Genomic DNA, 12,975 nt, shown 5'->3' with positions numbered 1-12,975 from the left:
TTTGGTTAAAACAGAAAAAACTGAGATACTGTATTTGAAATGTACAAAAGCTATATACACAACACACACACACACACACACACACACACACACACACACACACACACACACACAGTAAAATGGATGGGCAGCATACCTGTACATACGGTAAGGCTACTTTAATTCCAGCAAGCAAACTAAAATAAAAACTGAGGAGGTTGCGGTGTATCATTGTTCTTGATATGATTTGTAATCAGAGTAATTCATCCCTTATTTGATTCTCCATACAGTCCATGTCTAGCCCAGGGAGTAGGGAAGGGTAATGAATCCACAAATTAGTGTGTAATCATGTCCACCGAGTACACATGGAGTACTAGCATATTCCTTCAGAGATCTGATACATCCTAGACAGGCACAGGGTCTGTGTGCACAGCCTGGTCTAATAGACTAGACGTAACATTGTAAACGTAAATCAGGAATACTCAAATTAGGATATGTTAAGTTTGGATTGGTTACATAAGAGAGACAGTTATTTAAGGCAAAAATTAAAGTAGGGCAGTTGGTCAGGGTGGATGGGTAGGCATATAACACAAACGCTTAGAAACCCAAAGGTTGAGTGTTTGAATCTCACAACTTTAGCATTTTGGCAACTTTGCAACTATCTACTACTTTTAGCTACTTAGCATGTTAGCTAACCCTTCCCCTAATCCCAATCCTTTAATCCAACTGCTAACCTTAACACCTAGTCTAGCAAACATTGGCCACCCAGCTAACATTAGCATTAGCCACCTTACCACCTAGCTAAGCACAACAAATTGGAATTCGTAACATATCATACGTTTTGTAACATATTGAACAAATTGCTATTTGTTAAATATTGTAAGAAATGCATTTCGTAACATATCATACGGATTGTAATTCATAACATACCAACCCGAAATGGATGATGGGCATCCACAAATTAATACATAACATATCATACTAATAGGAGAGTCCCGTATTTAGATTTACTATGCTACGTCTACCCCAGGTAGAGTCCAGGTTAGCGTGTGTCTCCACAGACTGATTTACACTGAGGCAAATCTCTGTCCTTTTTTATCATACAGTCAGTCTCACAAAGAGGAGAGTCCTTAGAGGGTTACTGTACAGCTTCTGGAGGGCACTTGGAAGATATTTTATACAGTATGACAAGTGGCCATCTCCTCCACACTAGGGGCTGGTTTCATATACACAGATTAAGCATAGTCCTGGACTAAAAATCACTTTCAAATGAGAATCTCCACTCAGCATGGTTTTTAGTCCTTCATTAGGCTTAATCTGGATCCACGAAAACCGTCTCTAGCTTTGCATGGGATCCTGTTCCACTGCAAGCTCCTCTATACATGGATGGATGTTAACAATGTAGCATCACAATGTTCTATAGTTGCATCATATTGTACTTAGCTTGCAATAATCAAGTCTCTTTAACATAATTTAAAGCACGTACCATACAGTATATCTATAAACATGATCAAAGGTCGTAATAAGAAAATGATTCTAATATTTCCTTATGCCTTTTTACCTGGCAACATCGTTACATGTATGTATGTTTCATGAATTCACATATTATTCAAACATGATCTATTTAGCAAGGCACTTCGCGAACTGTTATCAGTGCACTGCTTTTTAAAGAGTAACAAACATCAACAAATACGGAGCAATGGACATATATTTGCTGATGTAGTTTTATATCCCCTTGTCTATTCTTATTCGTAGATACAAAGTATGGCTTTTCAAAACAGTGATAATGCTCCTTATGTCTTTAAAATGTTCCTTATGTCTTTACTATACTTACTCTCTCAACACAAACACTACTTAAAATGTACTTGAGCAAATATGACATATTACTGGATAAGCAAAGACTCTATACAGGCCAGCGGAGATTGACATGCTCCTGAAGAGTAACTATTTCCATAGGGTATTGTTACATATAATCAGTGCTTTTATAGTACATTTTCCTTGAAATGGTCTGAATACACAATGGGACATCCCAATAATCTTTCTTTCCTTCCGAAGTGTGCACTCTTTCCCTCCTCCCCACAAAATTAAAGCATTGGATTAGTGGGGCATGGGCTAGGCTAGAGGGAGATCCAATATATTTTCTTTCAAATACAAGAAGGGAAGTGAACAAGTGCACAGTTCGGGAGAAAGGAGAGATTATTGTGACACAGCCAAGGCCTTAGCTCATCATGTTGAGGAACTTGCTCTCCTCAGCCAGGGTGGTCAACATGGAGCTCATGTCTCCGATGGCCATATTACCAATCCCTGCTGGCACAGAGGCCAGGGTCACAGAGTTACGGGGGGTGGTAAGCCTCGAGGAATTCTGGGACAGGCTGGTGAGGAGTCCGGGGCTGAGGGTCCCTGACATCAGGCTGGAGTGGTCTCCATCATCCAACATGGCGTCAAAGTCGATCTGGGCATGCTCCACGCCAGAGATCGATCCAGAGGAGCCGGATGAGTCAACGGTGCTGGTGACCTGGTTGACCCCTGGAGATGCCATGGTAACAGTGGTGCCTCCCGGAGTCTGGCCCATGACGGGGGACATGGGGGAGTTGAAGCTCACATTGTGGTTGTTATTGGGTTCAAACATCTGGATCTGGCCAGCATAAAACATTGAAGCATTGGAGTTTGAGTCTCTGTTATGTCCGCCAGTATGTGCTGCGGTGCTACCCGGCCTCTTTGGACTGGCCTCAGAGGTGTTGTGATGTAAATCAGACTGAGGGAAACGGTTCTGCTGCATCATACCTCTGGACCCTGAGTGTTGTCTACTGCTCATAGACTTGGCCTCCATGGGAGGCCTGGGCTGCATCCCAGCTCTGTTCCCAGTATTGACGTCTTGCTGCTGAGAAGAAATACTGTAGTTCTGCTGGTCAACCTGAATCATGTGGGGGGCATAGCTTTCAACCGGCGTCCTTGACCTGTAGATCTGCGTATCAGGATTGTTGTGTGTAGCCATCACCCTGCCGTTGGGCAGTGCCATGCCATTAAAGTTGGGTCGAAAGCTGCCATTCCCAGATCCAGAGTTAGGGACAGGGATGATCTCTTGGCCATATCCCTGCTGGGGACTCATCTGCTCAGGATAGTTCATGCTGCATGGCTGCCTTTGTTGCTGTTGGACAGAGTTGATCCACTGGGAGTTGCTTCTCTGGGTGAAGCCTTGTAGCGCCATATTCTGGTTCATGGGCATCACCTGCTGGTTACTGTTACTACCCATTCTACCCTGGAAATGCCCAAAGTTCTGTCTCTGCTGGACCATGGCCAGGTTGTTGTTTCTGAGGAGGTTCTGCTTGGTGAGTCTGGAGGTGGCTGTAGCATCCACAGTCCCTGAGCTGACCTCGTTCCACTGTACTGGCATGTTGTTCTTGTTGTTCATACTGTGAGAGGCTGGGTACTGCTGCTGCTGGGAGCCAGACCCAGGGCTCATCTGGTAGGGGGGTAGGGGAACCTGGCTTGACCCAGACAGGGGCATGTTGGCATCCACCATGGCCATCCTCCTCTGCCCATAGAACTGCTGTTGGGAGGAGGTCATATTCCCCTGGACCTGGAAGCCGCCTTGTGATTGGCTGTTGGCATAGTTGGCGGGGCCTGCTGATTGGCCGGTGCCAGTGTTCTGAGACCTGAGGTACTGTACGACATCATCAGGCAGCACCATGTCCTCATCTCCTGCATGGTCCAGCCCGTCCACGGCCATGGTCTCCATCACCACGTTCTCTGAGATGCTGGGGGGCCGTGGGGCGAAGGGGTGGTGCAGGCTTCCGTCGGATCTCGTGTAGCTCTGCATGGCCAGGCCCCGGCGGTCAGCAGAGGGAGGAGGCATCATACTGTTGGGGTTCATACTGTTCATGCTGTTGTAGCGTTGGACTCGTGGAAGGGATAGTGGGTCTAGGGTAGGTCTGCGGACGGGGTCGCTGGCTCGCCGGGGAAGGTTTCCAGGGACCTCGTGGGGCATCATGCTATGGCTACCATAGCCGATGTCGCTGCAGCGTCTGGGAACTGCTGCGTTAGGTGGGTGGAACAGTTGAGAGCGGGATAAGCTCTCTCTTTCCTGGGAGTGGTCCCCGTACAGGGCCATCCTGGTCCTGAGGCTCATACGCTCCATGTTGGGCAGAGGTGTAGGTGGAGCTCCCCCGATTGCAGCAGCGTACTTGGCCTTGAGATGGTAGTGCTGGGCAGGGGTGAGGCTGAGCAAACTAGAGAGGTTTCCACCTCCACCTCCACACTGGCTGGCCTCACTGGATCTACGGGACAGGTCTGTGGAGATGGGGTCGTAGGAGTCGGCTGAGCTGATGTTGTTGTGGCGGTTGCTGAACTGCGAGGCTTCGGAGGAGCGGCGGCTGGAGTAGCAGGGGGAGATGCCAGAGGAGCGCCGGCTGATGTAGGCTGAGCTGGCAGTGCTGGTGTTGCTGTCCCGGCGGCCCTGTTCGTTTAGCTGGTTCAGCATGGTCACCTCGCATGATGACAGGTCACCAAGACGCTGACCAGGGTAGGGCCCGGGTGGAGCGATCATATTAGAGTTTTCCAGAAGGGAACCTGAGGAACCAACAAAAGGAACCACATTATAACGTATACAGTGCCTTGCAAAAGTATTCACCCCCCTTGGTATTTTTCCTATTTTGTTGCATTACAACCTGTCATTTTCTTCTTCTTTTTGATTTCATGTAATGGACATACACACAATAGTCCATTTTGGTGAAGTGAAATTTAAAAAATAACTTGTTTCAAAAAATTCTAAAAAATAAAAAATGGAAAAGTGGTGCGTGCATATGTATTCACCCTCTTTGCTGTGAAAGCCCTTCAATAAGAGCTGGTGCAACCAATTACCTTCAGAAGTCACATAATTAGTTAAATAAAGTCCACCTGTGTGCAATCTATGTGTCACATGATCTGTCACATGATCTCAGTATATATATACACCTGTTATGAAAGGCCCCAGAGTCTGCAACACCACTAAGCAAAGGGCACCATCAAGCAAGCGGCACCATGAAGACCAAGGAGCTCTCCAAACAGGTCAGGGACAAAGTTGTAGAGAATTACAGTTCAGGGTTGGGTTATAAAAAAATATCCAAAACTTTGAACATCCCACGGAGCACCATTAAATACAATATTGAAAAATGGAAAGAATATGGCACCACAACAAACCTGCCAAGATTGGGCCGCTCATCAAACCTCGCAGACCAGGCAAGGAGGGCATTAATCAGAGAGGCAACAAAGAGACCAAAGATAACCCTGAAGGAGCTGCAAAGCTTCACAGCGGAGATTGGAGTATCTGTCCATAGGACCACTTTAAGCCGTACACTCCACAGAGCTGGGCATTACGGAAAAGTGGCCAGAAAAAAGCCATTGCTTAAAGAAAATAAATAAGCAATCACATTTGGTGTTTGCCAAAAGGCATGTGGGAGACTCCCCAAACATTTGGAAGAAGGTGCTCTCGTCAGATGAGACTAAAATGTAGCTTTTTGGCCATAAAGGAAAACGCTACGTCTGGTGCAAACCCAACACCTCGCATCACCCCGAGAACACCATCCCCACAGTGAAGCATGGTGGTGGCAGCATCATGCTGTGGGGATGTTTTTCATTGGCAGGGACTGGGAAACTGGTCAGAATTGAAGGAATGATGGATGGCGCTAAATACAGGGAAATTCTTGAGGGAAACATGATTCAGTCTTCAAGAGATTTGAGACTGGGACGGAGGTTCACCTTCCAGCAGGACAATGACCCCAAGCATACTGCTAAAGCAACACTTGAGTGGTTAAGGGGAAACATTTATATGTCTTGGAATGGCCTAGTCAAAGCCCAGACCTCAATCCAATTGAGAATATGTTGTATGTCTTAAAGATTGCTGTAAACCAGCAGAAAGTTTCCAACTTGAAGGAGCTGGAGCAGATTTGCCTTAAAGAATGGGCAAAATCCCAGTGGCTAGATGTGCCAAGCGTATAGAGAAAACCCCCTAAGGCTTCTTCACATATTCCTCTCAACTCAATCTTTCCTATTATGGATGTGCAATATTTTTTCCACAATTATTTTTTTATTCCTTACTATCGTTTACTAATCCTTCAGAATTATTGCAGGTTAGAAAAAACTATATTGTTCCAATATAGAACTTCACACTTACCAACAGCAGGAATGGGAGGCAGCTTGGTGTTTCGGACCTGAGGTGCCTGAGGACCAGAGTTGGCCCAGGGACAAGAGTCCCTCACATTCTTGAGCCTCTCCTTCTTGATGTTCTCCAGCTTGATGGTGACTCCTCCCCCTTTATGAAGCCCAAGACCCACCCCCACCGAGTTGCGGGGGGAGAGGGTGGAGGAGTCCACCATGGGAGGGTCATCCAGTGCACTCAGGTCCCCAAAGCTGCCCCCACTGTGCAGGGCCATCTCTACTCCACTGTCATTGTTGTGGGCACTGCCAAGTGGCGACGGCTCACTGCTACATGACGAGTGACCGCCCGGGCTGGATTGATACGTCTGGAGAGGGGGACAGGATAGGTGGTTCAGGTTAGACACCGAATCAAGCCTATTAAGGGCTTTTCACATTACTCTAGTCGATTTGGTTTGGATTGGCATGGTAGTATGAAACGGTTATCACTGTCAGACAGGGCATTGTTATTATAAAAAAGATGCTTAAAGATGAAATAGTTTCAAAATTCAGATTAATAAATTAGGTAAACTTTGCAAAACCATAAATTAAATGAATTATGTAGCCTAGCTTTAGTTTCATAATCTTATTTATCATATAATTGTTAGATTTTTTCTAAAGGAAACATGTCTAGTGGAGGGATGGGGGATACTGTGATTCTCATCATAGTCAAGTGTTGACAGTGGTTATTTCTGACACAGACTGAACTAGAAAGAGTCTTGATCACAGCTTGATTGCTGGAACTATTTGTTCGGCGCACATGCTGAACAGTCCCGTTGTTTGAATATTAATTTGATAATTACTTTTATCATGGCCTGATAGACATTACTGTCAGATCTCTAGGCCACAGAAGAATAGAACTGAATAAAGTGTGTGTGTGTGTGTTCAAAGGGGGCCTTATAGTATACAGACACTGGATTGCTGATGCTATGTATTGGCCCATGAGAGGGTTTGAAGCCACCTGTTTAGGCACTCCCCAGGAGATCAGTCCTCCATAGGATGAATGGAATTCCACAGTATTCAATTAAATGTTTTAAGGAAAAAATTTAAGTATTTAAGTATTGTTCTGTTGCAGTGGGGGCAGTAACATTAGTACTTTCAAAAAAATTATACTTTAACGGATAATATTATATATATTTTTAAGTGTTTTATTTGTATGCTTAGCTCACATAACATAATTTAAAAGTAAGCATTAAGGTGTGTGCAATGGAATAAAGATGGATTTTTTATATTGACATTTATAAACACATTTCTATAGCTTCTAAAATATTTCTTACAACGTTGAGGGAGTGCCAAGATGGAGGCACGGTGGCTTCAAAACTATTCGGACCCCTTGACATTTTCCACATTTTGTTACGTTACAGCCTTATTCTAAAATGTATTAAATCATTTTTCCCCTCAACAATCTAAACACAATACCCCATAATGACAAAGCAGAAACAGTTTTTTAGAAATGTTTGCTAATTTATAATAAAAAAAAAGAAATATCACATTTACATAAGTTTTCAGACCCTTTACTCAATACTTTGTTGAAGCACCTTTGGCAGCGATGACAGCCTCGAGTCTTCTTGGGTATGACGCTACACGCTTGACAAACCTGTATTTGTGGAGTTTCCCCCATTGTCCTCTGCAGATACTCTCAAGTTGTATCAGGTTGGGATGCGGAGCGTTGCTGCACAGCTATTTTCAGGTATCGCCAGAGATTTTCAATCGGGTTCAAGTCTGGGCTCTGGCTGGGCCACCCAAGGACATTCAGAGAATTGTCCCGAAGCCCCTCTTGCGTTGTCTTGGCTGTGTGCTTAGGGTTGTTTTCCTGCTGGAAGGTGAACCTTCACCCCAGTCTGAGGTCCTGAGCGCTCTGGAGCAGGTGTTCATTAAGGATCTCTCAGTACTTTTCTCCTTTCATCTTTGCCTCAATTCTGACTAGTCTCTCCGTCCCTGCCGCTGAAAAACACCCCCCACAGCATGATACTGCCACCACCATGCTTCACCGTAGGGATGGTGCCAGGTTTCTTCCAGACATGACGCTTGGCATTCAGGACAAAGAGTTCAATCTTTGTTTCATCCGACCAGATAATATTGTTTCTCATAGTCTGAGAGTCTTTAGGTGCCTTTTGGCAAACTCCAAGTGGGCTGTCGTGTGCCTTTTACTGAGGAGTGTCTTCCATCTGACCACTCTACCATAAAGCCCTGACTGGTGGTGTGCTGCACAGATGGTTGTCCTTCTGGAAGGTTCTCCCATCTCAACAGAGGAACTCTGGAGCTCTGTCAGAGTGACCATCGAGTTCTTGGTCACCTCCCTGACCAAAGCCCTTCTCCCCCAATTGCTCAGTTTGGCCCCCAATTGCTCAGTTCCAAACGTCTTCCATTTAAGAATTATGGAGGCCACTGTGTTCTTTGGGACCTGCAATGCTGCAAACATTTTTTGTTACCCTTCCCCAGATCTGGGTCTTGACACAATCCTGTCTTGGAGCTCTACGGACAATTCCTTCGGCTTGGTTTTCGCTCTGACAAGAAGACAGCAGCGATTACTGCCTCGAGTCTTCTTGGGTATGAGGCAAACCTGTATTTGTGGAGTTTCTCCCGTTGTTCTCTGCAGATCCACTCAAGCTCTCTCATGTTGCTCTGACATGCACTGTCCACTGTGGGAACTTATATAGACAGGTGTGTGCCTTTCCAAATAATCCAATCAAGTTGTAGAAACATCTCAACAATGATCAATGGAAACAGGATGCACCTGAACTCAATTTCGAGTCCCATAGCAAAGTATCTGAATAGTACCTAAGGTATATCAGGTTTTTATTTCTAAAAAATTTGCAAACATTTCTAAATACCTGTTTTCACTTTTTTATTATGGGGTATTGTGTGTAGATTGCTGAGGATTTAATATATATATATATATTTAACCCCTTTTAGAATAAGAATGTAATGTAACAAATTGTGAAAAAAGTCAAGGGGTCTGTATACTTTTCAAAGGCACTGTATAACTCATTGGGTAGATTTCACAGTACATCACAACATCTAACTGTAGCTGGTATACACTTTAAAACCAGAAGCTCTTGGAAAGTCCTCTGTATTTAATACATGGAGGAACAGAGTAGTGAATTTCAAATATATTGACTCTTGACTCAGGTTTGACATGCAGTGTTAAAAAGCATTGAAAGGAATAGAAACAGTGTTTGTGCTCACCTCAGTGAAGCCTGTCCAATAGGGAAAGTGTTAAGGAAAGAGAAGCACATTCAAGCAGTGACCAGAGAGGTGAGTTAGGTTAAGAAGAGGATAGACCATCAGCAGTTGTATCACAGATCAGTTCATGTGAAAGGTGATATGATAAATGGCAAAAGGCTTGCATTTGCATCACAAGACTCAAATAACATATAACATGTATGAATGATAATGTTAAGATTAGCATTTATAGTATTAAGTTGTTAGTAGTAGATGATAGGATTTTGACAATAGTCAAAGTCAACGCTTTGTTAAAAGCAGCTGTTATGACACAATAAAATGTCACATCCAGTCTTACTATTGAGTTCTCAGTCTTGATTGACTTGACCTGCAGGCAGTCCTCTGCTCCTCTAATGGTGCTGTTGGCCTCCATTTTTCCATCCATCCCTCTACGACTCTGTTTGGCGTTTGCCTCGTTCTCTCCATTCCCCTTAGGAGGACCCCTGGGAGGCACATCGCCACGTTGTTTCTTCGTGACGTGCGCCTCAGGTCCGTGGACCGTCTTCACATGCTTCCTGAGAGAGCTGGGGTCTGTGTAGCGCTTAGTGCACCCAGGGATCTTACAGATGTAGGGTTTCTGGGAAGAATCATTTTACACAATATCTTATTATCTGATGTTAAAGTTGATTACTGTTTTCATCCATTGTCTTCTGAAAATACATTATGTATAACACAAATAAAACAGAATGTTGACTGCATATTGGACATAAAAATCCTTGAAAAGTGTAAACACAATGAACTTAAATGTGCATTAGGTTATTTAAATAACGGCAGTGGGTAAATGCATAGATGTAGCTCACAGTATGTCTCTCATTTGATTGTCTATGGTTGGGTGTCTATAGAAGCCTTACCTCATTGGAGTGAGTTCTGTTCTGGTGCTTGGCTCTGTCTGAGGCGTTGGAGAAGGCTTTGTTGCAGCCCTCGTGTTCACAGACGTAAGGCTTCTCCCCTGTGTGAGACCTCAGATGGGTCTTCAGGTTCTCCAGGCGAGAGTAGGCCTTACAGCATCCTTCAAACTAGAGAGCCAGAGAGAGGAGGGATGGATGGAAAAATTGATTGATGGAAAGGGGGAGGGAGAGAGAAGAGGGAGACAGACAAAGGTCAGCGTTAGCAATAGCCTCAGAGACTCTGGCATCACACAAAAATATTTGCTCTTTGAGAAAATGACTATTAAAAGAGACTGACATATACCACAAAATTGATTTGCTCTTTGAGAAAAATGACTATCAGAACTATTTAAGCAAAGCGCCAGACATCATGGAACACTTTGTTGAAACAAAGCAGCTGAGCAGTTCTGTGTTTAGCTTTGGTATGCTATGCATTGTTATGTGGTAGGATTTGGTATTCCTTCAGAGTGTGCTATGCTGTGCACTGTGGGTAATCGACAGAGTGTGAGAGATGGGATCAAACTAGATTAACTCAAATGTGGACATAAAAGACCTGAGATCCTCCCTTTCAAAAACACAAGACTTGGTAGAGAGGGAGATAGCTAGGGTGAATGAGATGCATGTGGGATTTAGCAACTAAACTATACAGTAGAGTAGATCTTAATAAGGACCCATGGACCCCTAGTCCTCTTTACACTTGAATAACTAACATCCTCCTCTCATGTCAATCAGCCTTGTGAAGTCTTCTCTTCTCAGAAGTTATCTTTTAATGGACTCACAAGCCCTCATTATTGAGCTTTGAAGCTGAGGAAACTACACACAAAAATATTATCATGAGTGAATCAGTGCAACAGATGAATCCCTTAGTAAAGGCCCAGAAGACTATTCTATGTGGAGTGGATGGATTTCTACTGGTGAGAAGCTAAAGTACCATTTTAAGGCTATGGTCTATAGTTATTATAGTGCACAAAGCAGAATCATAACCAGAGGTAGAACTTATAAATGTGTGTGATACAAGCAGAGATAGTTAAGTGAGTGGCTTATCTGTGACCTATTATAGAAGGCTCTGGGCTTATTGGGAGAATGTGTACATGCCCGGGTGCATGTTGGGAATTGGAGTTATTACTGTGCATTTGTGTGGCTTCTCTCCAGTGTGTCTCCTCATATGGACCACCAGCATGTACTGAGCCTTGAAGGGCTTCTGTTCCCGCGAGCACTCATCCCAGCGACACACAAATTCCTTCTTCTCCCCATGGATGTGGTCATTGTTGATATGCTGCAGAGAGAACAGGGGAACATGGGGTGACATGGGAATAAAACACATGGAAGTAAAACAAAGCAGGCATATCCCTGTATCTCGACCTGTCTGGGAGATAGACATGAACCTCATCTGTTTCAGGATCTGATATTCTCAATCAAGTTGTCAGATGTGTTTGTCTTTAAAAATGGGACACACAATTCAATTCTCATTCAAAATCCTATTTTATCTAACCCCTAACCCTGAACCTAACCCGTACTCCTACCCTAACCCAAAAACCCTACCTTAACCCTAAAACTAACCCTAACTCTAACGTAATTCTAACCGTAACACTAATACTAACCTTAACCCTAAACCCCCTAGAAATAGCATTTGACCTTGTGGGGACTAACAAAATGTCCCCAGTTAGTCAAATTGTTGATTGTTTACTATTCATAAATAGTTAAACACACACACAAGTCTGCTGTATTGTCTAGGCATGCAAGGCCACTTGGTAAGATTACCCTGCTTAGTGCCTATCCCTCCATTTTCACAGAGCCACACGCACACACACACAAACAACCACATGGAAAATATTCACACAGCCAGACAAACCACTTTGTCTCCTGGGGACCTTCACCCTCACTATACCCTACTAATGTGGCCACTTTGTCACAAGCCGGGCCCTGGTCAAAAATAGTGCACTATATAGGGAATAGGGTACCATTTGGGATGTAGCCATCCACCCACTGACTGGGTTAGTGGTTGACAGTCCTGATCCTGCCCAGTTCTTTTTCAGAGGAAAAGTAGATGAACAAGTGAAGTGTGTGGCCTGCAGCAGGCTTCCATTTTCAGCCATGTACTCTTCATACCATACTGAAACCATAATTTGGGGCTATTGGGGAAGGATTACTTTGGGTAAATAGAACTTAGAAGTTCTACGCCATAATTTTGTGTATTTTTTGTCAAGGTGAGTGATTTCACTTGTATGACTGGTGAGAACATTGTGTAAAACCTTGGAACTACAGTACAGGGGGTGTGTACTGTAGATGGAGGGATAAAGTACTATCAAATACTTGGCAGCAGACTCTCAGTTATTACATCTACAGATGTCTACATCTACGTTGGTATGCAATTAGAAGTCACTGTAACAAGAGACTCATTCACACATGGACATTTACTGTTAATTTGTATATTTTCCTTCCTTGCTGCCTTTCCCTTATTCCATTATTCCAGTGAGTTTGTGATATGTGTTGTACTTCACCATGTCCATCCACACCCCACACCACCAGGCCCTAGCTTTGTTCCCTAATCCCTTCAATCCCTGACAGAGATGCAACGGATCCTGGAACTTACTGGGATGGTCTGGACATGCCCTCTGTCAGGACGACTGGGGCAGGGTGGCAGGACGAGGGGGAGAAGTGATAGGGTGGGGGAGGAGACGGGAGCAAAGGGGGAAAGAGGGGGTAAATGGGG

General features: G+C 44.2%; 1 protein-coding gene across 1 annotated transcript in view; it reads right to left on the bottom strand.

The window, feature by feature from the left end:
• The window catches only part of LOC135519294 (zinc finger protein GLI2-like), a 100,105-nt gene continuing 87,130 nt past the window's right edge, over positions 1 to 12,975 (bottom strand). The window contains exons 10-14 of the mRNA XM_064944441.1: positions 11,389 to 11,538; positions 10,227 to 10,391; positions 9,674 to 9,952; positions 6,131 to 6,479; positions 1 to 4,548 (exon numbers count right to left, since the gene is read on the bottom strand). Coding sequence (XP_064800513.1) covers positions 2,198 to 4,548; positions 6,131 to 6,479; positions 9,674 to 9,952; positions 10,227 to 10,391; positions 11,389 to 11,538 — 3,294 coding nt within the window. The 3' untranslated portion in view covers positions 1 to 2,197. The remainder of the gene's footprint in view (positions 4,549 to 6,130; positions 6,480 to 9,673; positions 9,953 to 10,226; positions 10,392 to 11,388; positions 11,539 to 12,975) is intronic.

The sequence above is a fragment of the Oncorhynchus masou genome, chromosome 29 (genome assembly GCF_036934945.1).
Source record: "Oncorhynchus masou masou isolate Uvic2021 chromosome 29, UVic_Omas_1.1, whole genome shotgun sequence".
Taxonomy (NCBI): domain Eukaryota; kingdom Metazoa; phylum Chordata; class Actinopteri; order Salmoniformes; family Salmonidae; genus Oncorhynchus; species Oncorhynchus masou.
This window is presented reverse-complemented; position numbering and strand designations above follow the sequence as displayed.